This window comes from Mobula birostris, chromosome 6 (assembly GCF_030028105.1).
Source record: "Mobula birostris isolate sMobBir1 chromosome 6, sMobBir1.hap1, whole genome shotgun sequence".
In the NCBI taxonomy this organism is placed as follows: Eukaryota; Metazoa; Chordata; class Chondrichthyes; order Myliobatiformes; family Myliobatidae; genus Mobula; species Mobula birostris.
Window position 1 is genome coordinate 51,025,671 of NC_092375.1, and position 25,199 is coordinate 51,050,869.

The 25,199-nt window shown below is 39.9% G+C and overlaps 2 protein-coding genes across 7 annotated transcripts in view; one reads left to right on the top strand and one right to left on the bottom strand.

Annotated features, from left to right (window-relative positions):
• The window catches only part of srpx (sushi-repeat containing protein X-linked), a 92,172-nt gene extending 89,433 nt beyond the window's left edge, over positions 1-2,739 (top strand). For both annotated transcript variants that reach the window (XM_072262273.1, XM_072262274.1), the window contains one exon: positions 1,065-2,739. In XM_072262273.1, coding sequence (XP_072118374.1) covers positions 1,065-1,245 — 181 coding nt within the window. In that variant the 3' untranslated portion in view covers positions 1,246-2,739. The remainder of the gene's footprint in view (positions 1-1,064) is intronic.
• Positions 2,740-11,818: 9,079 nt separating this feature from the next.
• The window catches only part of sytl5 (synaptotagmin-like 5), a 204,821-nt gene continuing 191,440 nt past the window's right edge, over positions 11,819-25,199 (bottom strand). For all 5 annotated transcript variants that reach the window (XM_072260486.1, XM_072260482.1, XM_072260483.1 and 2 more), the window contains 4 exons: positions 21,557-21,665; positions 16,609-16,744; positions 15,372-15,580; positions 11,819-13,719 (listed from right to left, as the gene is read on the bottom strand). In XM_072260486.1, the coding sequence (XP_072116587.1) occupies positions 13,577-13,719; positions 15,372-15,580; positions 16,609-16,744; positions 21,557-21,665 (597 nt within the window). In that variant the 3' untranslated portion in view covers positions 11,819-13,576. The remainder of the gene's footprint in view (positions 13,720-15,371; positions 15,581-16,608; positions 16,745-21,556; positions 21,666-25,199) is intronic.

Consider the following 25,199-nt stretch of genomic DNA (forward strand, 5'->3'; position numbering starts at 1 on the left):
AATTCTCCTTTGTCTACTCTGCTTGTCATTTCTTCAAAGGATTCCAACAGATTTGTCAGGCAAGATTTTCCCTTGAGGAAACCATGCTGACTACGGCCATGCCAGCGTTCTTTTCCAATCAATTCTGGCCAACTCCTCTCTTATGTCTCTGTAATTGTCTTTACTCCACTGTAATACTGAGACACCTGACTTTAGCTTCTCCTTCTCAAAATTTAAGGTGAATTTGATCATACTATGATCACTTGCCCCTAAGAAAAGATGTGCTGGCACTGGAGAGGTTCCAGAAGAGGTTCACAAGAATGGAAGGGTTAATGTATGAGGAGTGTTTGATGGCTCTGGGCCTGTACTCACTGGAGTTTAGAAGAAGGATGGGGGATCTCATTGAAATCTATCAAATATTGAAAGGCCTAGATAGAGTGGATGTGGAGAGGATGCTTCTTATAGTGGGTGAGTCTAGGATCAGAGGGCACAGCCTCAGAATAAAGGAACATCCATTTAGAACAGAGATGTGGAGGAATTTCTTCAGCCAGAGAGTAGTGAATCTATAGAATTCATTGCCACAGATGACTGTGGAGGCCAAGTCATTGAATATATTTAAATCTGAATTTGATAAACTCTTTTTTGATGCCGTGAGTAATAGTTATGGGGAGAAGGCAGGAGCATGGGGATTGGTGAAAAATTTCAGCTGAGAAGAAGTATTGCAGTAACACGCATAAAACTTTGAGCCTGGAACATTGAGTCTGTGGCAGTGATAATGCTGTACCTTAAAACAATGAATGTAAAAATGATTTTTGCATTATTATTTGGAAGATTAAGTAGCTGAGTAAACCTGACTGGTGAACTACATCAATTAACCTTGGTTGGAAGAAGACAACTTGGCTCATCTTGGTTAGTTCGAATCTTTTGCTTCATGGTCAGAGTATTTAGCAAAATGGCAATTAGAAACATTACTTGATACTAATTTGATAGCTGACAAAAGTTTTAAAAGCTGTTAAGAAGGGGAGAGAGCCGATTTGTGGGTCTGTCTGTGTGCTCTTCAAGCTGTCCTGTGATCTATTTTGCAGGTTGCTGCTCCGGATTTCCCAGTCAAGCTTCAACATGGTCCTTGTTGATAAACATGGCAGGGATAGGGAACGCTATCCTTTCCCAGTTACCGCTGCTGAACTCTTCACATTGATTGACACATTTCCTTTGCGAAAGGAAGAAATCAAATTGCAAGCAGAAAGTGGTCAGACATGTGTTTGATTCCAAAAGCTAATTTTACCCTTTATTGGAGCAACTGCAGTTTGCTATGTGAATTTTCAAGTTACATACTTATATCTTGAAAGTGCCATTAATATATAAAAGTATGCTGTAAAACATTCCTTTTGATTGCTGAAAAATTTTGCTTAGGTGCAGCATATCAGTTTATTATCATGAATAAGTAAAGTATTGTGCTTGGTGTAATTTATGAATTTTCCTTATAAAACTGCAGCACAGGAGATACGTTTGAACACAATATGCATGGAATGATTTAACTAGTTTTGGAAAATGTGCCACAATTATTAGTTTATGGTTTTCACTTTGTTCTGAAAGAGTAGATTATGTGCTTCCACTGTGATCCATATGGTGAGGTGACTATTGATTCTCATTACCAGCTAATCCAACTTCTTTTTGCCACACTTAATCCTTTTTACATTGACCTGCTCAATCCCAGGCATTTAATTAAAATGTAATGTTCTGAATGTGAGGATTTAGTTTAAGTGTTCTTTATACTGACATACAGCCTTAGAGAAGATGGCTGCTTTGTGTATAGAGGGTTGCTCAGGTTTAAAATTAAAACTCTCAATACCCACAGCAAATTCACACTTACACTGGAGTGTTTGAATGTGTCTGGACAGCTTGGAGTTGGCAGGAGTGTATTTTTGCCGACGAAGTTGTTTAAACGGTGAGAATAGATCTATGGGCTTGTCCTTGCGGTGTAGTAACAGTGAGGTTTAAGAATGAACGGCATGTGTATACAACTACGTGGCATTTGATTTTTGAAGAATTTAAAGGTGACATGACTCTGGTCACCATTATGAGCCAGCATTCAAGCATTAAAAGTCATTCTTCTCTTAGTATTTGGAGCAGTGTGGTGTCTACCGGCAGACTTCAGGTGTTTATTATCAGGCAATGCTCCTTTCCGTTCCACATGGTGAGCTTGAGACAGGTACCAGACCATGTTTGGGTGTTTTAAGACAGGTAGCTTATTTTGATGTAGATTTAAGGTCCAAATAATTTATTTGATGTTGGATATTTGATAGGGGGAGTAAATATAATGAGCAGGCCCTCTGCTGGTCTGAATCTTAAATATATGGTGCTTTAGTCACATAATGATACTCGCTTGCCCAATAAATAAGATGCTGTAGTGCTTCTAAGCTTTGCTCTGGTCTGTTTTGCATCAGTTCATTCATCCAGACGAACTAGAAAGGGATGCAAAGCATATTTGCATGGAGGAAATACTGAATCTCCCTTAATTGACAGAAGTCTGGTAAGTTTCAGCTTGTATCTGTTTGGATCAACTTGTTCACTTGATTAAGGAATTTCAGTTTGGATTCAGTCCGGAAATTGTAGCAGTTATACTTGGGAGAATATGTAAGGGTTAAAATCTGTAGAAGAAATTGAATTGAGCATCACACATGGAGAGGGAAAAGTGATCCATTTACATTTTTATACTAAATCCATTATATTAAAATGGATTTTAAAACCATTGTTAATTTCGCAGTATTGTCAATTCATTATTATAGCATTTATAAATAATAATAAAATGCTCAATTTGTTGTACTACAGCAGTATTAATTTGAAAAATGCAATTACATTCATACAAACATGATTGGATAGATTATCCTTGTCCATGCCTGTGTGTTGGTAGTGGTACAGTGAACACAACTTCTGAAATTGGGCTGTACTGACGCCAATGAAGGAGTGTCTGTGGCAGAGGGTCATTAGAATCAGGAGTCTGAGGATGGAGAACTCTGGTTGGAATTGCAATCAAGAAGATGATCATAGTATACACTTCACTTTTAGTTGATATATTTAAAACTGGTTTTGCCTGAGGTAAAGATGAAGCCTGGAACAAGTGTTAGGTCCTTTATTTACATTGGCTAACCACATTTGTATGGCTGATGGGAATTTTTGTGTGTATGTGTGTTTTTTTAATGCTTGTTGCCCGCCATCTGGGGCTCTGGATTTACATAGATTTAAGAGTGGATTTAAGAGTGCAGTGTAACCCTTTCATTTCTGGATGTGCATTAGGATGTTTCTGAGCAATGTAATGTAGATGTGTTGAGCTCGATTGTGTTGGATGGAGCTGGCCTGTGCCCCGTGATCAACCCATGGCTCCCAAAGATTTGCCTTCACCCAATTTATCTCACAGAATGACTGGTCTGTGAGGAGCAACCAGAATGCATCCACACTGACAGAATTGAGGTGATCCTGATAATCAGTAATGTACACAACAACTTGACAAATAGTTAAAGAAATTTTAAAAGTAAGTTGGTTTACTTTTCATAGCCTCAGAATAAAGGGATTTTCATTTAGAACAGAGATAAGAAGGAATTTCTTTAGCCAGAGGATGGTGAATCTGTGGAATTCATTACCACAAATGGCTATGGAGGTGATGTCATTGGGCATATTTAAAACAGAGATTGATAGGTTCTTGTTTAGTCAGGGCATCAAAGGTTATGGGGAAAAGGCAGGAGAATGAGTTTGAGAGGGATAATAAATCAGCAAGGATAGATTGCAGCGCAGACTTGATAGGCTGAGTGGCTTAATTCTGCTCCTTTGACTTATGGTCTTGTGTTTCTGAACTGATGTCAATTACATGCATTAGTATTAAAACTGGAAAAAAAAAGTTTTCACTTTGTTTAATGAAGTGAAGTAAATGGGTTTATAATAGATGTGTCAGCCATGGCAGGGCATGAGGCTGAGAGGCCTCATAGAAAGGGTGTCTTGCTTCTCAGCTTCTACAGTTGCAAACCTATTTCTGGGCATGCTAGTAAGTCCAGGCACAGAGTGAGAAGTCAGATGTGTGCACACAACTGCTAGCTAGTTTTGTAATCGTTCACTGTGAAGTTGTTGTCTGGCCCATTCTAGACAAAACAGAAAATGATGAAAATGGGATGCATCTGTGAAAAGAACGATAGTCCATATTTCAGGTTAAAGACTGTGCATTAGCTTTTCTGGTTTTATATCAGCATCTGCAGCTTTTTGATTTTCGTTTAGTGTTATGTGCTTAAAGTGACTCAATTAGGAAAATATTTTTCAACATTATCTGGTAATGTTTATTTGGCAAATGTCTATCATTTAAGACTGGCACTGAGTTATGAGCAATTTTAGAAAAGGTATGAAAACAAATTTTAAGTGAATGATGCAAATCCCCTCAGCCAAATCCCACAGGTAAGAGTTATAAATCAATTTGATTGGAAGTGATAATTCACTATAATGAAGCTAATATCGACTTGGCTTCTTTAGTCTCATCATGTCAAGTCAAGTTCATTGTTATTTAACTATATATGTGTATACTGTCAAATGAGACAATGTTTTGCCGGACCAGGGTGTAAAGCACAATAGCACACTTAACACACATATAGCACACAATAACTTAGGAAAGTAAGATTGACAAAAGGCAAATGTGCAGCTTGGGCATTTTATGATTTTAATATTCATTTCATTTTCATGTTTTTAATATTTATTTTCATGTTGTTAGGAAGAGGCTCTGACAAACTTTAAGATCTCCGGAATACAATTTAAATTCTTTATGAACTTATGGATCAGTTGAGTACTGAGCTGGTTGTGGAATGCTATATATTGAAGACAATAGTATTAGTATTGAAAACTCTGCTTGTTCTTTTTACTCCCATTCAGCTGATTAGAACTGCTCAATATTTTGGTATGTATTTGTTTCAGAAATTGCATTTAAAAAGTACTCGTGTGGTAACCTAATAGTTCTTCAGTGGAGCTAAAATAGTGAAATAGTTGACAAATGCTCTTTAATCAGAACTGGTGAAAGGGTGCTGGTAAAGGTCAGTATTCTCCTCTGCTTCTCAGAGATGCTGCCTCACCCACTATTATTGTTCTTCATGTTCAGTTTCTGTTTCTACTTTTTTCAACTTTGCTCAGTAACATAGGTAATCATTTTTATCCAAGTTATGTGGAGTGCTTTGCAGATATGGATAGTGAAGTAAAATGCAGTTGCCTCATATTATACAGAATACAATGGAGTTAATAATGGAAGCTACATGTTATTGTATTTCACATAGATCCTCTTACAAAGTACTTCCTTACTTTAGAATGGAAGGCAAATGCTTATGGCTGTAGAACATAGAACTGAACAGTTTGTCACATGGTGTGAGCAGAATTATCTGCAGCTTAATGTGAAAAAGACTAAGGAGCTGGTTGTAGACCTGAGGAGAGCTAAGGTACCGGTGACCCCTGTTTCCATCCAGGGGGTCAGTGTGGACATGGTGGAGGATTACAAATACCTGGGGATACGAATTGACAATAAACTGGACTGGTCAAAGAACACTGAGGCTGTCTACAAAAAGGGCCAGAGCCGTCTCTACTTCCTGAGGAGACTGAGGTCCTTTAACATCTGCTGGACGATGCTGAGGATGTTCTATGAGTCTGTGGTGGCCAGTGCTATCATGTTTGCTGTTGTGTGCTGGGGCAGCAGGCTGAGGGTGGCAGACACCAACAGAATCAACAAATTTATGTAAGGCCAGTGATGTTGTGGGGATGGAATTGGACTCTCTCACGGTGGTGTCTGAAAAGAGGATGCTGTCTAAGTTGCATGCCATCTTGGTCAATGTCTCCCATCCACTACATAATGTACTGGGTGGGCACAGGAGTACATTCAGCCAGAGACTCATTCCACCGAGATGCAGCACAGAGCATCATAGGAAGTCATTCCTGCCTGTGGCCATCAAACTTTACAACTCCTCCTTTGGAGGGTCAGACATCCTGAGCCAATAGGCTGGTCCTGGTCTTATTTCATAATTTACTGGCAAAATTTACATATTACTATTTAACTATTTATGGTTCTATTACTATTTATTATTTATGGAGCAACTGTAATGAAAACTAATTTCCCCCGGGATTAATAAAGTATGACTATGACTATTCAGGAACAAGCTCTTTGGCCCATCATCTCTGTGCTGACCATGATACCAATTTAAATTAATCCCTCCTGTTTCTGGATGTAGTCCATATTCTCTCTATTTCCTGCCTGTTCATGTGTCTGTCTAAAAAATTTTAAATATTATCATTGTATCTGCTTCTGCCATTTCCCACGGCAGTGTGTTTCAGGCAGTTATCATCCAGCATTAAGAAAAACTACTTTCTTCACTCATTTCCTTTGAACTTTCCCCCTCTCACTCTAAACCTATGTCCTCTAGTATTGACATTTCCACTCTGGGGTGGGGTGGGGGGGGGGGAAGAAAGAGTCCAAGCCTATGCCCTTTCCATGCCTCTCATAATTTTCTATACGTACTTCTATCAGGTCACTCTTTGGCCTCCAGAGGGAGTAATCTTAGTTTATCAAACCTCTCCTTATGACTAATATTCTTCAATCCAGGCAGTACCATGGTTGCTATGGTTTCTAACTCCAGAAACTAATCGAAAAAAAAACACGGGAGCTGAGGATCCGGGCCTACCTAAGGATACTTGTCTTTCATGAGGTGCTCACGTCTGACATGATGATGTAATGATGTATGCTATTCATATAACTCTTACACATAATGAATTATGTAAACAAACTAGAATGCTTAATCAAACATTACATTTACAATGTCCTTAAAACATTACTGAAATATTAAATACACTACACTCCTCTCTGCTTAGCTATATACACACACATACCACTGCTGTAGATATCCACATCAGAGAAAACTTTAAATTGTCCCATTCAGGCCTAAAGATTTATTTGCTATGGAGGATGACTTACTCTTGTGGGATAACACCTTTCCTGACAAGGGGGAATTGCTCTGCTTGGTAGGTGGGACTTGTGGCTGTGAAACAACCTCAGGTTCTGGAGCCTCATCCGTGGTTGTAGGTGTTGACACTGGGACCGCAGGAGGTGGTTCTGACAGCTCTGGACTCCTTTCTTTTCTAACAATTGACCCTTCTCTCCTCTGCTGATCAATGTACTGTTTCCAGATGACATCAGACACCTTCTCCACTGTGTAGGAGAGTGGTCCAGTTCTGTCCTTAATCTTTCCAAGTACCCACTTTTGATCCCCGCTGCAGTCCCTCACCAGGACTGCTTGTCCAAGAGTGAAACATCGGACCTCCTTGTTTGAAGGGCCCTCAGTTGTTTGTCCTGCATGCTGGTGAGTTGTTGGTTGTGCAGTGTTCTGCATTGTGATATGCATTGAGAAAATTGACAAGCTTCTGATTCAGTGTAAGTGTAGTGTGCTCTGCAGACATTGCTCACAGTGCGTCCTTTAGACTCTTGACAAACTTTTCATTTATAGCTGAGCAGTATGCTGCAGATGTAATGTGTCTTATTCTATTTATTTTCAGGAATGACTGAAATTCTTCTAATCTTTTTAACACTTTTGAGATTTTAGAGATGTTCCTTGTCATCCTCACTGGTAATAATGATGTCATCTAGATAACTGTGTGCTTGGACAGCCTTGCAGTACCTGGTCCATAGCTTCTGCCAGGGTGCGGGTGCAGATGCTGCTCCAAAAATAAGCCTATGCCTCTTATAGTGATAGCGCCCTTTGTGAGTGTTTATGGTCAGAAACGCCTCTTACTCTTCCATCTCTGTCTGTTGGAAGGCCTTAACTAAGATAACTTTACTGAATCGTCTCTCTTCAGAAAGGTTTGCAAAGATATCCTCTATCCTAGGGAAAAGGTATAGATCTGTTTTCAGTAGTGGTTGATGGTAACCTTAAAATCACCACAGATCCTGACATAACCATTCTTCTTGGCTACTGGGACCACTGGCATTGTCCATTGGCTCAACCATGGAAAGAATTCCTTCAGCCATCATTGGATCTAGCTCACTGGCTACTTTATCACCGGCAACTGGATCAGACGGACTTTGCAAAACTTGGGTGTGGCACTTTTATTTAGCACTATTTTACCCTTGATATGTTTGAGTTTTCTAGTGCTATTCTTGAACACTGCCGTGGCACCATCCAGTACCTTTCTGAATTCGCTTTCAGTTGACTATTGCAGGGAATGTGGCATGCAAATGTTGGATGGATCTCCAATCAAGTTGCAGTTGTCTCAGCTAATCATCGCCCCATAATGCTAACCAAAATGAGCTTTGCTGATATTGTGAAAGTAACGCAGGAACATTTAGAACCAAAACCATTGTTGATTGCAGAATGCTTCAGGTTTTGTAAGTGGAATTACAAGGAAGGGGAATCCATTTCAGCTTATGTGGCTGAAATGAAGAAATTGATTGAGCATTGTCAGTTCAGTGATGGGCTTAATGACATACTGAGAGATCATTTAGTTTATAGAATCTTTCAAGAAAGCATTCAAGAACTGCTCCGTTTAAAAGTTTTATTCTAAATGTGAGTTGTGCTTCAGTTAGGAGCTGTTTTTGAATGCTTGGCTTTCAGAGCTAATGGACCACTTGCTGTCTCTCTTGGAAATAACCATCCTTTCTTTATTTTTAAAGAACTCTTCATGCAGCAAATGCCTGATCAAGTTAGCATAGCCCTTGCTAATACACATGTGAATGACTAGAGAGCTTGCTAAAATGGCTGAGAGTCTCCATTCAGCCAGGCAGAGGTGCATAATTCTTCCTTATTTCCTTGCCTCAGTAAGCCTGGTCAGTAGAGCCACCAACACACGCAAGCCTACGGCTGCAAATCAGACGATGCCAGATCTGTGCTTTTACCAGACTTGCTTTGGTACGACTGCCAAGAAGTGCTGCCCACCTTGCAGCTTTGACAGTGCCAGTGCACTGAGACACCTGAGGTCTGTAAGCACCCTGGGCTCCAGCTGCCATGGTTGTCTACTGTTCATTCCGATACTCCTTCAGAGCGATGCTTATTGTGTGACACAGGTGCTCAAATGAGTGTGCTGCCAGCATTGCCTATTGATCATAAGGCAAAGAGTGACGGAGCCTCACTGGAGGCTGCCAACAGCAGCAGGATCTTGACTTACTGGACAAGACCGGTGGTGCTTTGCTTCAGTGGGCGACGTTATATGTGGGATTTCATTCTGCCTAAAGTGGCTAGATCACTGTTTGGCACAGATTTCCTGTGTGCCCAAGGACCTTAAGAACTGCTGGCTTGTGAGTGTCAAGCAAGTACTTGGGGTAGTTAACTCGCATCCCAGTAAGTTCCCCGCAGTGACCCTGTCAATCCCATACACCACTGCTTACGAGTTCATTTGACTGCTGGGTTGATTCCCAAAACTCTCCAAGCTCACATTTGTAACTACAGTCAGAAAACTACTAAGTAACTACTAAGCTTTGTGTTCCGTGTTTGGTTGACAATAAAGTTGGTTGTTATGGTTCCCCTTGAACTTAAAACACCTCTGCTGTTTTATTTATGAAAATCTACAATAGTGTGGTCTAATCTGTAGTTAGACAATCTACATTTTTTTTCAAGAAACCTACCAAATTTGGGCCTTTCTCAGGCCTGGTGCTGCGGAAATCCCAGAAAATATTCAGCAAGTTAAAATTATCCACTAATACCCTGTGTTTATTTTTTAAAATATTTCCATGATCTGCCTGCATTTGTTCTCTGGTTCTCACTGGCTCTTGTGAAGTTTACAGTATAATGTCACTATTGTTGTTATTCCTCTCCGCGCCTTGTGGCGCATCGGGTGGCAACCTTGCCGTCTCTTTAGCATTTGTCTGCTGTTTATGAGGCCGAGTTGCTAGCTTGATGCTCAGCTTGGCACAGGTGGAAAGCGTGTAAGGAGCTGGCTGGATCTGAACCTGGAACCAATCACCTCAAAGTTTGGTGCAAATGCCACACCACCACCAGCCGGCGCTAACCTCATTATAGTGTAGATCTAACTCTTCAGTTCTAACCATGTGGCCTTGCTTGATGAGCTCTCCAAAATGTTCTCTTAGTGCAGCCGTGATATTCACCTCAATGAGTAATGTCACTCTCGCACCACTTTTATATCCCACTCTGTCACATCTGACACAGCTATAGGCAGCTCAACATCCAGGCTGTCCTGCACTTCTCTCAACTAAGTTTTTGTATTGGCTACAATATTGTAGCTCAATGTACTAATCATAGGCTCTAAGCTCAGCTGCCTTATCTTGCACGAAAATAAATAGACTTCATACCATCATTCTTGTTGTGCTCTTTATCCTGGCCCCGCTTGTTTTTCAAATTATGTCACTTAACCCTTCCCATCTCCAAAATCACTCCTCCAGCTCCCTACTGTTCTGGTTGATGTTTCCTCCCCACTTATTAGTTTAAACTTTCCTTAGGAGCACGAGAAAACCTCTCTGCAAGGGTATTCGAGCCCCTGAAGTTTAGGTGCAACCCGTTCCCCTTGTACTGGTCTGATCTGCCCCGGAAGAGTTCAATGATCCAGATATCTGAAACCTTCCTTTCTTGCACCAAGCTGTTCAGCCACACATTTACCTGTACGATCTTCCTATTTTTGGCCTCAAGCATGTGGCAATTCTAGAGTTCCTAACTTTTTTAAAAAAAACGTTTTACCCAACTCAAAATTTCCTTCTGCAGGACTTCGTTGACTCTTCCTGCGTATTCTGGCCTTTTCAGTATTGAAGCTGGAATGCATCGTCATGGCACTGGTTTGAACTGTGCACTGCCATGCCATGAAATTCCCTTAGCGTAAAAATCATTAACAATCCTCTAAAGGCAACATTGTTAATGATGGAATGATTTGGGGAAAAAAATAAACTTTGGTTTTAAAGACCAAAAAATATTTTGTTTGCTGATAGTGGCAAGAATGATAGATTATTGTAATGTTCAATTCTGTGCCTCTTTAATTCCTGGTCAATGTTTGCAATTACCCTTTGACCATGAACCTTTGGCAACATCACAAAAATAGCCCCGATTAATGTTTGCTTTCTTATAATTAATTTAGGACACTTAACAGAATACTAATCTTTTTAAAGGTATAGTCATCAGGTGAAGCAGACTGAGACAATGAATTAATCAGACCTCAGGATGCAGATATAATGTAGTTCTCATTTTAAGACCATTCGGCAGTTTGGGAGGTACCGTCAAAGTAGCAGGTAGTGCTGGTAGAAGATACATTCTATAGTTGCAGTGTTCTGGTGCTGGAGAGAGTGGATGTTTAGGCTAGTGATTACTTGGTACAGCATAGTATTGACTTTTCCTAGTATTGTTAGAGCAGCACTTATCCAGACTCTTCCTCTTCCTGCTATGTGCCTTGTAGATAAAGACTTTGGGGAATCAGCATACCCAATTTCTGCTCTGCTCTTGTTGATACAGTATGTTTCTAGTAAACAGTGTTTCCAATAATATTTTTGATGCGTATATGTGAAGAGTACCTCAACACTTCTTAGAAATGGTCATAGACTATGGTAACTTGATGTGATGCAACTTCACATTGTCTCAGTGCGTTCTAGGCTGTGCGGTACACTGGCATAGCTATTTAATTTCCTGAGCAGAATGGAAGTGTGAAATAATCAGCTAACATTTCCACCATGGACCTGCCAACAGAAGAGAGGTCATTGATAAAACTTCTAATGTAGACTTGAGAAGCTTAAGCTTGAATAGGATGTTACATTTCAAGCAGGAATGGCTAATATTTATTTGCAGTTTTGCATTAAGTAACCATTTAGTAGCAACCTTGAATACTAGTTTCTTTAGTTTTCTGAAATTACTGTGCTTATAACTACCTCTTTGATGCTTGCAAGAGCCAGTGGGGGGAAAAAAACATATTTTGTCTTAGGCAATATCTTCTGCAGTGATCCAGCAGTAACATATAACAGTGATGAATATCCGTCAATGCTGACATGTACAGTATGATTACTTTTGCAGTACTTTCTCTTTTCAATATTTATACAGAAAATTTAAATACTAAGCCATTAGAATAATATCACATTTAATTTGCAGAGTATTGATGACAAGGAACTGTGATAATGTAGAACCGTAATAGATATATAATAGCAGTTTAAAAATATTTAAATCTTTAACATATTACACTATTATCAGTATTGCACTGGGCCTACTGATGTAGTAGTGCATTCACTAGATACCTCTAGTGAAACATCTTTCATTTTATCTCACACCTGCCCAATGGCTCAATAGTTCAGTCAGTATCATCAATTTCATCTGAGGCCACATGATTCTCTAACTTCAAAGAATTACATCAAAATTTCACATAAGGCTTGTTGTATGGAAATTGCAAATAGTGAGCGCTTATTCCACACTCGTTCTTCTCCCTTATAGCACATATGTTAAGCAAGCACTCTGTAACCAAATGGTGTTAGCTATGTGATAACTTTACTTCCAACCGGTAACCCTCGAGCCCAAATAAGAATGCATCCTTCCCATGAAGTAAACATATTTTTAAACATGAAAATATTTTGGTTGACTCTGGATAAAATCCTTAATTCTACTGATGGTAAATGCAGAACTGTAGCTACAACTGTTGCTGTAACTACAGCTGAATTAATTTGTTGTCATTTTGCATTCTGTTAGAATCCAGAAAGATTATCAAACATAGCTTTGGTGTGATAGTTACACTGTAAGTATACAATCTTTGAGTTATAAAGGCAAATTAATGTTTTAATAACTTTCAGGATTCATTTACCCTGATAGCGCAATCTGACTCTGCAGTTGCTGCATGTTCAATTTTACTGACATTTGGTTCTGTAATTTTTGGAGCTGAACCCAGTTTTAAATGACACCATCCCATTTACTAGGACTTGTTAGTAGGTCCAAAGGCCTGTTGAGAATAAATGGTGTCAGGTGGGAGAAAGGCAAAGGTAGACATTGGTTTGTGAATATCCTTCTCCTTCACACCTTGCATCGTCCTAACCCTAATGCCTCCCAGTAAGAACGTGTAGTATAGGAAACCCAAGAGGGAAATAAATATCATTTTAATATGACCAATCGATTGCACACAGTAGAAATAACAGGCTTTGTTACAAGAGGACAGGGAGAGATTTCCTCTGTACTTTGTATTTTCACAGCTGTGGTGGTTATTATCTTCACAAGCAGCTGCTGCAGGAAAACCATCTGTATCCAGTTAGCATTGAAACTGCTAACCACGTTTCACCCACAGTTAATCTCTTTGGTGGTGCTATCTAGGACTAAAACTAGAAACTTGGTTGCTATATTGAAAGGTCATCAAATCTTCAACAATTCCTGTTTATTAAGCTAGAGCTGGACACAGAGGCTAGACCGAATATTCATTTTTTCCAAATGCTGTGCTAGTAAAGGTGACCTTAACTGATTTTTTTTTTTACAAAACTGAACTATTTAAAAACCCAAGGAAATATTATTTACACAAATTAAAAAGTGAAAATACAGCTATAAATATTTTCTTTCACATATAGAACTCAGTATTTTTATCCTTAAAAACTGCGGCTTGATAATATATTTAATTTTACATTGCATGTGCAGGTTCAAAATTTGCGCTTCCCCATGCTGGCCCTTAGCATTATTGTGCTCTCTGCCCAGACACCTGGGTTTGCTATCATTTGGAGCCAGATGTGTTGTTCTTCCCCTTGGGCATCATTCCAATCAACTGCAATCCCATAGCTATGACCTGTTGAGCAACAAATATATAACAGCATCAATATTTTGAAACGGTGCTAGTAATGTCCTCAATCTTACCAACAAAATATGCCAGTAGATCATCTGAGCAGATGGCTCAGTAGATCATGATAGAGATACGGACTTTCTTTTAAATGCAAAGCTTGCATCAACTTGTCCTTTTGGAATTTGGGTGTTTCCTGGGGTGATTTTTGTTCCAGCAATGTTGACTAGGCAGGTTAATTACTGACTGAATTGTAAGTAGTCAGCAGAAGGTTTTATTGAGAAGGATTAGAAGTTACCAGCAATTTCTTACTCTATTCATTTCAGTAATCAATATCCTGCTGTTTTCATCCTTTACCTCATGTCACCAACATTATTGGGAAAGACTGCAACCAAAAAGAAGGTACCCACAGGTTGGCTGTAAATTCAATGGGAGTTCATAATTATCCAGACTGTATCTCACCCTTACTTGCCTTTTGTGCCTTGTGAAACTATTATTCCGTCCCCACCCTAATAGTGACTCATCTGGTGGATCCGAGGCCCAGCCCTGGAGTCTGCGACTGTCAAAGATCTTTTTAAACTGCCCACAGCCATCAAAACAAAGATGTATGAGAACAGTACAAACTCAAATGATAAGCAATTCTTAAACAAATTCAAGTTACAGCCTCATTAATTAGGCCACAGCTTGAGGTACTGCCACAGCCGGTCTGATCACCGTGCTACAGGAAGGCTATGATGGCACTGGAATCAGGGCAGACCACAATATTGTCTTGAGGTGAAGCCTTTGAGTTATGAGGAGAGAGTGGATAGACTGGGTTTAATATTTTTAGGAGCTGAGGGGTATGAGAAGATTGGTTGTTGAATCATAAACATCCCCAATGATCAAGGGCATCTGAGGAAGAAATCTTGTCTTTTAATCTGGAGGGTGGTTGGAATCTGGAATGTACTGCCTATAAGGGTCTAGGGGGAAAAGAGAGATGCATCACAATCTCGGCAAGCAATTGAATCACTAAGGCATAGAAAAATTATGGGCCAAGTACTGGAACTTAGAGTACTTGCTGATTGGCTGAAGGACCCATGACCCTGCTGCATGACTCTAAGCCAGTAGCAATGATTTGAAAACAAAACTTATCCTGAGTGTGAAGTAGTTTACTTTTACTTAAGGCTGGTGAAAAGCTGAAGGGCTAGATGTGAAGTACACCTGTCCAGCATTGCAATGTTTGGGTATCACCAGTGGACTCTGTGGAATAGGAGACCGTGTAATTCAGCATGTGAGTGGAGAAGTCAGAAGCAAGCTGAACAGTGGCCAGAGATGTGTCTGTTTCAACCCATTGGGATACTGGAGACTCCTTGGTATCCTCTGAGAAGTCAAGCAGGTTCAGTCAAAATTCATTTCCACTGATGATTTAGCAAGTGTTGGGAAACATTTAGTTCATAGCACAAAACAGGACAGAAATTAATGAACTGGTATATTCATTTTAAACCACAGTAAAAAATTACAAAATAATCAATTACATTTGCGGTGAAGGTTACTGACCCAGTGCAATATGCAAAAGTTGCAACCTTACAACTACAAATGACTTCAGTTTACTATTCCTACTGGTTATTGAAGAATATTAAAAGGATAACAAGGTAGAGATCATTAGTAAAAAAGGTAGTTACCATTGCCATGACCAAGTCGAATGCCGCCAAGGAAAACATTGCTGGAAAGTGACTCTTTATCCCAGATGGTTAGTTCAATAGATACATTTTGTAGATCACTGAGGTGTAAGCCAGTATACGTGAAGATATGGTTCCACTGGGGGTTTACACTCTTTTTAACAATATGTGTCTTGTTCTTAGAAGCTTTGTTGTCATCAGGAAGTAAATATCTGATTCAAAAAAGAAAACAAGAAATTAGTATTTAAGTTCAGCAAAACAGAAACTCCCCTCAACAATTATTACATGTTTGAACCTACTGCTTGGTCAATCTCTTTTGTATCTTTAGATAAAAGCTCTAGGAAAGTAGTTATGATGTTAAATTGTTGCTGATAATTTACTCCCTAAAACAAACATTAGTAAAGTTCCTGGCGTTGGAGTTTTGTCAATCCCAGGATCACACTAACCTGAAGGATACACAAATTCTTTGATCTCTGCATAGTGCTGTTGCAAAACATTGTTTATGAAACAATGTTTTAGTATGGCAAGACAAACAGGATGTTGGAAAACAAGTATAGGCTGTTACTGAAACCAATGAGTTGTACTGTGTATAGTTCTTGTCTGATTATTTGCATTGGAGACACTTCAGATGTTTAAAATATTGATTCCTGGAATGAAAGGGGTTTTATAAGAAAATGTTGAGCTTATTCTTCTAAACTTAGTGGCTGTTGGTCTTATGCAGTATTCTAAGGAATCCTGACAAGTTAAGTGTTCAGATATTTCCGTTTGAGAATGAAACAGGTACTGGGACACATTTTCAAAATAATTGATCACTCATTTAAGGTGTAGATAGAGGAATTTCTGCTCTGAGGGCCCTGAAATATTGGGGATTTTTCATCTCAACTTGGACATTGCATTATTAGAGGCCAAGGAAGACAGACTTCTGGTATATAGGAAAACTGAAGAACAGATTAGTAGAATAGAGGCCAAGAGCTGATCAGCCATAATTGTACAGAATGCTGGAATAGGTGATGAGCCTAATTATCCACAGTAACATTTTATTGACACATCCATTGCTTCTGTTTTACTTTAGAATTACATTTGACGTTCCGATAACTGGAATATGATTGAGCACTTCTTATCCATTACAGAAATACTTCCTGTATGCCAGTTAATTATTTATGGCGACTCATCACTGGGTTGTATTGAAGTTGAGATACAGATTTTAAAGTTGCTTGTGACTTGCAATTTAAAAACTTACCCTTTTACAAAAGTATCTGAAGATCCTCCACTTTTTACTGCAGTTAAATTTCTTGCTTCCTTAATGAGCACCTCCACAATTCCACCATTTGACGCCTGGGTAGAACTTTTCTTTCCTTTAATGAAACTCCTTTTAGCTGTGTGGAATGAAGAAGTTTGAATTACTTTTATGCATTGTTTACTTTTGGACTTCAGTTTATATTATTCAATTTGAAAACAATGGTAACAATTTAGTCTCAACTGATAAATCTTTTGCTATCTATTTCCATCCAAAAGCAAAGTGTATACATATCAGACAGTACTCTGTAGAGGAAGCTGAGAGGCATTATATTTTGATCACAACTTAGAACACCTACCTGTTATAGTTCAACCATGGGCATCACCACAAGAAAGCAAGCATTTATGATTAAAGCACATGCAGCGATAGTTCCAAATTGAAATACAAAGGCCAGAAAGGTTTAGGTGATCACAGACCAATTTACAGGAGGCACTGAGGAATAAAATGTGTTTTGCTAAGAATAGTGCATCTGTGGAGTGTGGACTATAAGGGAATTATTTCATTTTATTTGTATAATTTGGTTTTTCCTGTTATATTTTCTTAACCTTGCATTTTTATTTGTATAGTTAATCAAATAGTATAAAGTGCTAAACCTGCAGGTTGCCAATTCCCCTGGTAATTAGGTAACCAGCTAGAATTAGTTAAATAAATTCAGTTGACCACAAACACAGCACCTGGGAATACAAGTTTTTGGGTTCTACCAATGCATGGTGAGTTTAAGCTGCATCTATACTGTGAACTTTATTGAGTGCAGGACTTTGCAATAATGGTAAATATATGGCTTTAACAATTTTTTATGTTTAATTATAGGGAGTATAGGTGACATATTCAAGCTGAGGTTTGTGCAATTGATAGAAACCATTGTGATAACAGCTGCTGTGACATATCTGTATGTAGCATTCATTACAAGGCAGATGAACTACAGATACAAAGAAAGAACCAGGTGTGATCAGGAATCCATTACGTAAGTGATTGAAATCAAATACAGTAGAATAGTTAACCTTTAGGGATGAAAGACAAAGTGAAAAGGAGAAAGGGTAGACTTTATAATGGACAGGATTGAGGCCTGAAATAGAGGGGACCACAGCTGGAGAATGGAGAAGAACCAGTTTGGGCAAATTAAGAAACAGCAAAGGGCAAAAATTATTGTTAAGCTTGAACATGATAACTTGTACAGAAGACAAATATGGGATACTTAAGAGATGGTTTTCAAGATTAGAACGTTGAGGAACCAATGAGGGAACAGGTTGTTTAAGATTGGATGATGTGGTGCTCAGAGAGACTTTGGTATCCTTTACAAGGATTACCCAAGATAACATGGAGCTGCAGAAACAATTTGGAAAGCACATTGAACTTCATCACCAAAGAATTTCAGTACACGAGTGATGTTATTTATTGTGCCCTGCTGTAAATGAGTTTTATATCCTTTCACAGTCTGCTCTTACATTCTGTGTGGTCATCAGGGACATTAGTTTCCCTAAGAGGAGGTTCTTCGGAACTAGTTGCGTGTCCAATATAAAAGAACTGAGACTTTCTAAAACTACCTAGAAATGCTTCTTTCCAATGAACCTGGCAGTCTTATATTAAAGTAACACACACAAAATGCTGGACTAACCACAGAGGAATGAACAATTGACGTCTCAAAACGAGACCTGAAGGGCCTTGGCCTGAAATGCTGACTGTTTATTCCTTGCTATAGATGCTGCCTGACCTGATGAGTTCCTTCAGCGTTTTGTGTGTGCGTTACTCTGGATTTTCAGCAGCATCTGTAGATCCCTTCTGTTTAGTCTTACGTTAGTTGTTGTAGTTGTGCAACCAGTACTTCCTGGGCAACAGTTAGTCATTAATGGGTCTCCTGCAATACAGGTTTCCCCCGCCATCCGAAGATAGAGCGTTCCTATGAAATGGTTCGTAAGCCGGAATGTCGTAAAGCGAAGAAGCAATTACCATTTATTTATATGGGAAAATTTTGTGAGCATTCGCAGACCCAAAAATAACCTACCAAATCATGCCAAATAACACATAAAACCTAAAATAACAGTAACATGTAGTAAAAGTAGGGATGATATAAATACACAGCCTATATAAAGTAGAAATACTTTTCCACAATTATTGCCTGCACTGTTCTCTGTAACGAAAATCTCATGCAAGTGCTGTCGGCAAAAACACGGTGAACGCACTCTCGGCAGAAAATCTCACGCAAGCGCTGTTGGCAAAAACACTCTCTCCAGTAACCTTTAAGCTATGAATCTGCCAAATCATACCAAATAACACGTAAAAATACACAGCCTATATAAAGTAGAAATTATGTACAGTGTAGTATCACTTACCGGAATTGGGACAGTGCCAAGCACACTGATGATGGTGTGTTAGGCTGAGTCGTCACAGGTTAGGGTCGTGCAGTGTCCCCCACTCTCCAGGCTGCCGCCCGATACATTGCCGTGAAGCATGCAGGGTTACAGCGGTAGCCGGGAGGCACACAGCACCTCTTTAAGCAAAAAGCTGACATAAACATGCTAATTAATTAGGTGCCGCCCGGCATGTAATTGTCGGCCCAGATCAGAGGCGATTGCTGATTGCGTCACCTCTGATCTGGGCCGACAATTATGTGTCGGGTGGCACCTCATTAATTAGCATGTTTATTACAGCTTTTTGCTTAAAGATGTGCTGCGTGCCTCCCGGCTACCACTGCATTCTCCGCGAATCGATATCCGTCCGCGGCCTGGGGGTTGGGGTGGTGGGACACTGAGGTGTCATCTCATCGTCGTCTGTTTCCATTAGGGCAGGCAGGTCGTCATCATCTATGACTGCCCGCCTCGATGTTGAAGGTCTAGGTTCGTCGTCTGCTGTGGCTGATGTGGAAGGCTTGCTTGACTGCTGAGCCTCGCGCATTTTTCTATTGTGCAGTTCTTTGTAAGGGCTCAAACCATTGTGCAAATACCCCTCAAATCGACGTACCCTTTCAAAATTAAAGTCGTACTTATCATTGCAGCGAAAATCTCATGCAGTTGCTTCACGTTCAGTTCACTACTGCATTTGGTTTTGATTGTTATCCTTTCCTCTTCCAATTGCATCAGCTCTTCATCTATCAGTTCTTGGTCATGGGATGCCAAAACCTCTTCAACATCATCTTTGTCAACTTCCACAAGCCAAGCTCACTGTGTCCTTACTTCGTTCACCACAATCAAAATGCTTAATTATGTCTAGTTTTACGCTAAGTGCAACACCCTTACGAGCTCTTTTAGACTTTTTCGATACTGTACCTTAGAACTCATCTTGCTAATGGCTGCTCACAGGCACATGTTTAAGCAATGCCGGTGAGAATGCCGTTCCGAATCCAGGGGAGGGCGGCTGCTCGGGGCGCACACTGCCTTTTAATTGCGCTGCTTTTTTTTCGTAACAGTGAAAACACCTTCTGTTAGCGAAAACAGCAAACTAATGTAGGTCTTTCATAACAGTGAGGTTTCGTAAAGCGACCGTTTGAAAAGCGGGGGATACCTGTACAAAAAATGTTAATTTAACACAATTTATGATCACTATTCTCTGTATGCTCCTTTCTGCATCTGCATTTATCATTTTAATCAGGTGTCTGAATTCTAGCTAAAGTTGTATTTTGTGATGTAGATCAGCGATCTCCAACCTTTTGTGCACTGCAGGTTTAATATTGACAATATTCTTGCGGAACGGCCGACCGGGGGGTGGGAGGGGGGGTAGGGTTGCCAACGGACAAGACTAACCATCAAATATGTTGAGCTTACCCCGAGAAAGACTACAATGACCATGAAGCCTTGCGTGGGCACCAGTGTGCATGCGTGTATGTGCCAATTTATTCTACAAATCGTTTTTGGTGATTCTGTCCGGGGGGGGGGGGGGTGTTAATCACGACCGGAATGTAGGTGATAAATGGCTAATACACTCAATTTCGTTTCTAAAAAGGTTTATCTAACGAATTTAATATTAAACACACAGCATACATTTTCCTCGCATGAATACAGTGATCAATCAATTGTCAGGGGAGCTTGAAGTAAGTGTTGAATGAACTTCCAGTAGAAGTGGTAGAGACAGGTTTGATATTATCATTTAAAGAAAAATTGGATAGGTATATGGACAGGAAAGGAATGGACGGTTATGGGCTGAGTGCAGGTCGGTCGGACTAGGTGAGAGTAAGCGTTTGGCATGGGCTAGAAGGGCCGAGATGACCTGTTTCCGTGCTGTAATTGTTATATGGTTATTTAAGTCACTTACAAGTCAATAGCATCTTAACATTTTAAGTAATGTTTGGTTATTAAACACATATTTTCCCCATATGAACATTTAAAATCATTGCAACACACCAATATCGCTGATTTAGTGGGAGCCCTGGGCTTGTTTCCCTGCAACAAGACGGTCCTATCGAGGTGTGATGGGAGACAGTGATACTCGAAGGGGTTCCTTATATCCAGTCTATTCCGCAATTTAGTTTTTGTTGCATTCATTGCAGAGATATGTTGGAAATGGAAGCAACATTTTCAGTGCTTTCGTGACTATCTCTGGATATTTAGCCTTGACTTTGATCCAGAATGCCGGCAGAGATGTTGTGTCAAACATACTTTCCAGCCTGCCGTCATTTGCAAGCTCGAGGAGTTGATCTCCTTCCCGCGCTGACATGGATGACGCGTACGTAATGACCTTGCCTGCGTTCAAGCTCAACAGCGGCCATGACGGAATGAGGAAAGGTGCAGCTGACTCATGTTGCCAAATCATATCGTTTCCTCACGGACCAGTAGCACATGCTTTGCGGCCTGGTGGTTGGGGACCGCTGATGTAGATCTATCACCATCTCAGCAGTTAAGAATGAGAAGTAAATGCTGATCTTGCTCAAAACAAAAAAAAAAAAGAATAAAAAGCTTACCTTTTCCTTGTTCTGGTGGAAGGTTTAAGTGCTGACCAACTGGTGTATAGCGCAATGAAATTGTCAGTTCCCCTTTGTATTGTAGGACACTGTCAACTGCAGACTCAATCTGAAACCAAACGACAAGTATTTCTGTATAAATAACATTATGACTCACCTACATACTAATTTGAACTTGTCTCTTGTAAGAGCTCTGGTGGTGTAGTTTGATAATCTAACAATTGCATTTATGACATTCTTTAGATTTCATTAAAATTATATTGAAATTAAAATCAGTACTTTAGTGACTGCACTAGAACTTCTAAAGAAAGACATCTCAATATAGGTTTTGTTGCACCTTTAACTTTGTTATTTTTTTATTCAAATTTTTGTTATAATTTATTCTTATTTTACAAAGCAGCAAAACATATCACAGAGCAGATACAGTACAGCATATTTACACAGCCATCTCATGACAGGAAAACAAATAAAACTTAAGAGACAGAAAGAAGTTCTAATTTAAGTTTAAATTAACATACAACCAAAATTGATCCCACGCGCCTTGCACTCTTCCCTCATTGTTAACTCTTCCCAACATGTGTTCATATGACAAAATCTTAATCATTTCCTCAGTCCATTCCTTCCTAGTGGGGCATCTTTGTTATTCTTATATGATTTACTTAAGACTAGTAAGTGATGATGTTCAGTTACCAAGTGCTGCCACCTTTCAATACAAGGATTGGAATGGTTCAAGTGCCTCTAGGCTTCTGTTAGGGAAGAAGTTTATATAACTCAATGGTTCAATAACTGGCAACAATGTGACTGGGTTACAGAACAGATGTGGTAACCTTCAAAGTACATTTATTATCAAAGTATGTACAGTTGAAGTCAGAAGTTTACATGCACCTTAGCCAAATACATTTAAACTCAGTTTTTCACAATTCCTGACATTTAATTCTAGAAAACATTCCCAGTCTTAGGTCAGTTTGGATCACTACTTTATTTTAAGAATGGGAAATGTCAGAATAATAGTAGAGAGAATGATTTATTTCAGCTTTTATTTCTTTCATCACATTCCCAGTGGGTTAGAAGTTTACACATACTTTGTTAGTATTTGGTAGCACTGCCTTTAAATTGTTTAACTTGGGTCAAACATATTATGTAGCCTTCCACAAGCTTCTCACAGTAAGTTGCTGGAATTTTGTTCCATTCCTCCAGAACTGGTGTAACTGAGTCAGGTTTGTAGACCTCCTTGTTCGCACACGCTTTTTCAGTTCTGCCCACAAATTTTCTATTGCATTGAGGTCAGGGCTTTGTGATGGCTACTTCAATACCTTGACTTTTTTGTCCTTAAGCAATTTTGCCACAACTTTGGAGCTATGCTTCGGGTCATTGTCTATTTGGAAGACCCATTTGCAACTGGGCTTTAACTTCCTGGCTGATATCTTGAGATGTTGCTTCAATATATCCACATAATTTTCCTTCCTCATGATGCCATCTATTTTGTGAAGTGCATCAGTCCTTCCTGCAGCAAAGCAGCCCCACAACATGATGCTGCCACCCCCATGCTTCACGGTTGGGATGGTGTTCTTTGACTTGCAAGCCTCACCCTTTCTCCTCCAAACATAACAATGGTCATTATGGCCAAACAGTTCAATTTTTGTTTCATCAGACCAGAGGACATTTCTCCAAAAAGTAAGATCTTTGTCCTTGTGCACTTGCAAACTGTAGTCTGGCTTTTTTATGGTGGTTTTGGAGCAGTGGCTTCTTCCTTGCTGAGCAGCCTTTCAGGTTATGTCGATATAGGACTCGTTTTACTGTGGATAGAGATACTTGTCTACCTGTTTCCTCCAGCATCTTCACAAGCTCCTTTACTGTTGTTCTGGGATTGATTTGCACTTTACACACCAAATACGTTCATCTCTAGGAGACAGAATGTGTCTCCTTCCTGAGCGGTATGGTCCCATGGTGTTTATATTTGCGTACTATTGTTTGTACAGATGAATGTGGTACCTTCAGGCATTTGGAAATTGCTCCCAAGGATGAACCAGACTTGTGGTCCACAATTTTTTTTTCCTGAGGTCTTGGCCGATTTCTTTTGATTTTGTTTGTAAACTTCTGACCCACTGGAGTTGTGATATAGTCAACAAAAAGTGAAGTAATCTGTCTGTAAACAATTGTTGGAAAAATTACTCATGTCATGCACAAAATAGATGTCCTTAACGTCTTGCCAAAAATATAATTTGCTAATATGAAATCTGTGGAGTGGTTAAACAATGAGTTTTAATGACATCAACCTAAGTGTATGTAGACTTGACTTAAACTGTACACTTTAAACAACTTTGAGAGTTGTCTCCTTAAATGCAGCCACAAAACAAAGAAACCTAATTTAAAAAAAAATCAAACACCCAATGTGCAGAGAAACAAAAATAAATTGTGCAATGAATTAAAGTAAGCAAATAGCATTGAAAACTGAGACTTACGAAAGTGAATCCACAGACACGAAGGTAGGCATCATGCAGCAGCTTTTGGCCACAGTCTCAGCTCAGTGCAGAGACAAGCAAACCTTGCAGTGGAGCAGCGAGCTGAATGAGCCTGTCCTTCACCTCCGGCCCAGACATCCTGACCTTTTCAATTTGGCCTGGCACTTAATTTGTCCAAACCTTGGGTCGTCCCCGACTCTCAGACCCGGGCCCTGCCACTTCAATATGTTCTCAGGCCTGAACCCCGCTGCTTCGATTTGGCCCAGTACTTAAACTGATCAAATCTTGGGTTTCTCCTCGCGCTCGGACCTGGGCTCCACCTTGACTTTGCCTCAGCTTGATTCTGCTGCGTTGAATTGTCTCCAAGTACGCTCCAGCAATGGGCAAACAGTTGTTCATTCTCTGCTCTCGGGCCTGGCCCCGCTACCTCAATTCATCCCGTACCCGCCGTGCTGCAACCATCCTGCTCCTCCAAGACGTTAGTTCACACCGCAAAAATGCCAGCTTGTTCATAGGCTCGACTCCAAGAGGGAGATTACAGGCTATTGTTTGCCGCTGGCAAGTAGTCACTGAGCTTCACCAGCACCATCTTAAACCAGAAGAAAACCTTATAATCTGAACAAGGAATTAACTAATTAATGGGCACAGTGGTGCCCAACACATGCTGTGAATATTGCCAATACACAAAGCTCTACTGAGCTGCACATTACTGCGGATTAAAGCCCACAACATAGTGTCAAACCAATTAAATTAGTAATTAGCTAACTAATCTCTTCTGCCTACACAATGTCCCTATCCTTCTGTTTTCATTATGTTCATATGCCTATATAAATCTCGCTTAAATATCTCTAATGTTTCTGCCTCTACCACCACCCCAGGCAGCACATCCGACACCCACAACTCACTAGCTAGAGTCACAGAAAAATACATCACTGATACTGGTCCTTCAGCCCATCTAATGCATGCCAACCCATTTAAACAGCCTACGCCCATTGACCTGCACTTGGACCATAGCCCTCCATACCCCTACCATCCACACACCTATCCAAACTTCTCTTAAACATGGAAGTCGAGCTTGAATGCACTACTTGCATTGACAGCCCATTCCACACTCTCATGACCCTCTGGGGAAGAAGTTTCTCCTCATGTTCCCCTTAAACCTTTCACCCTTAACCCATGAC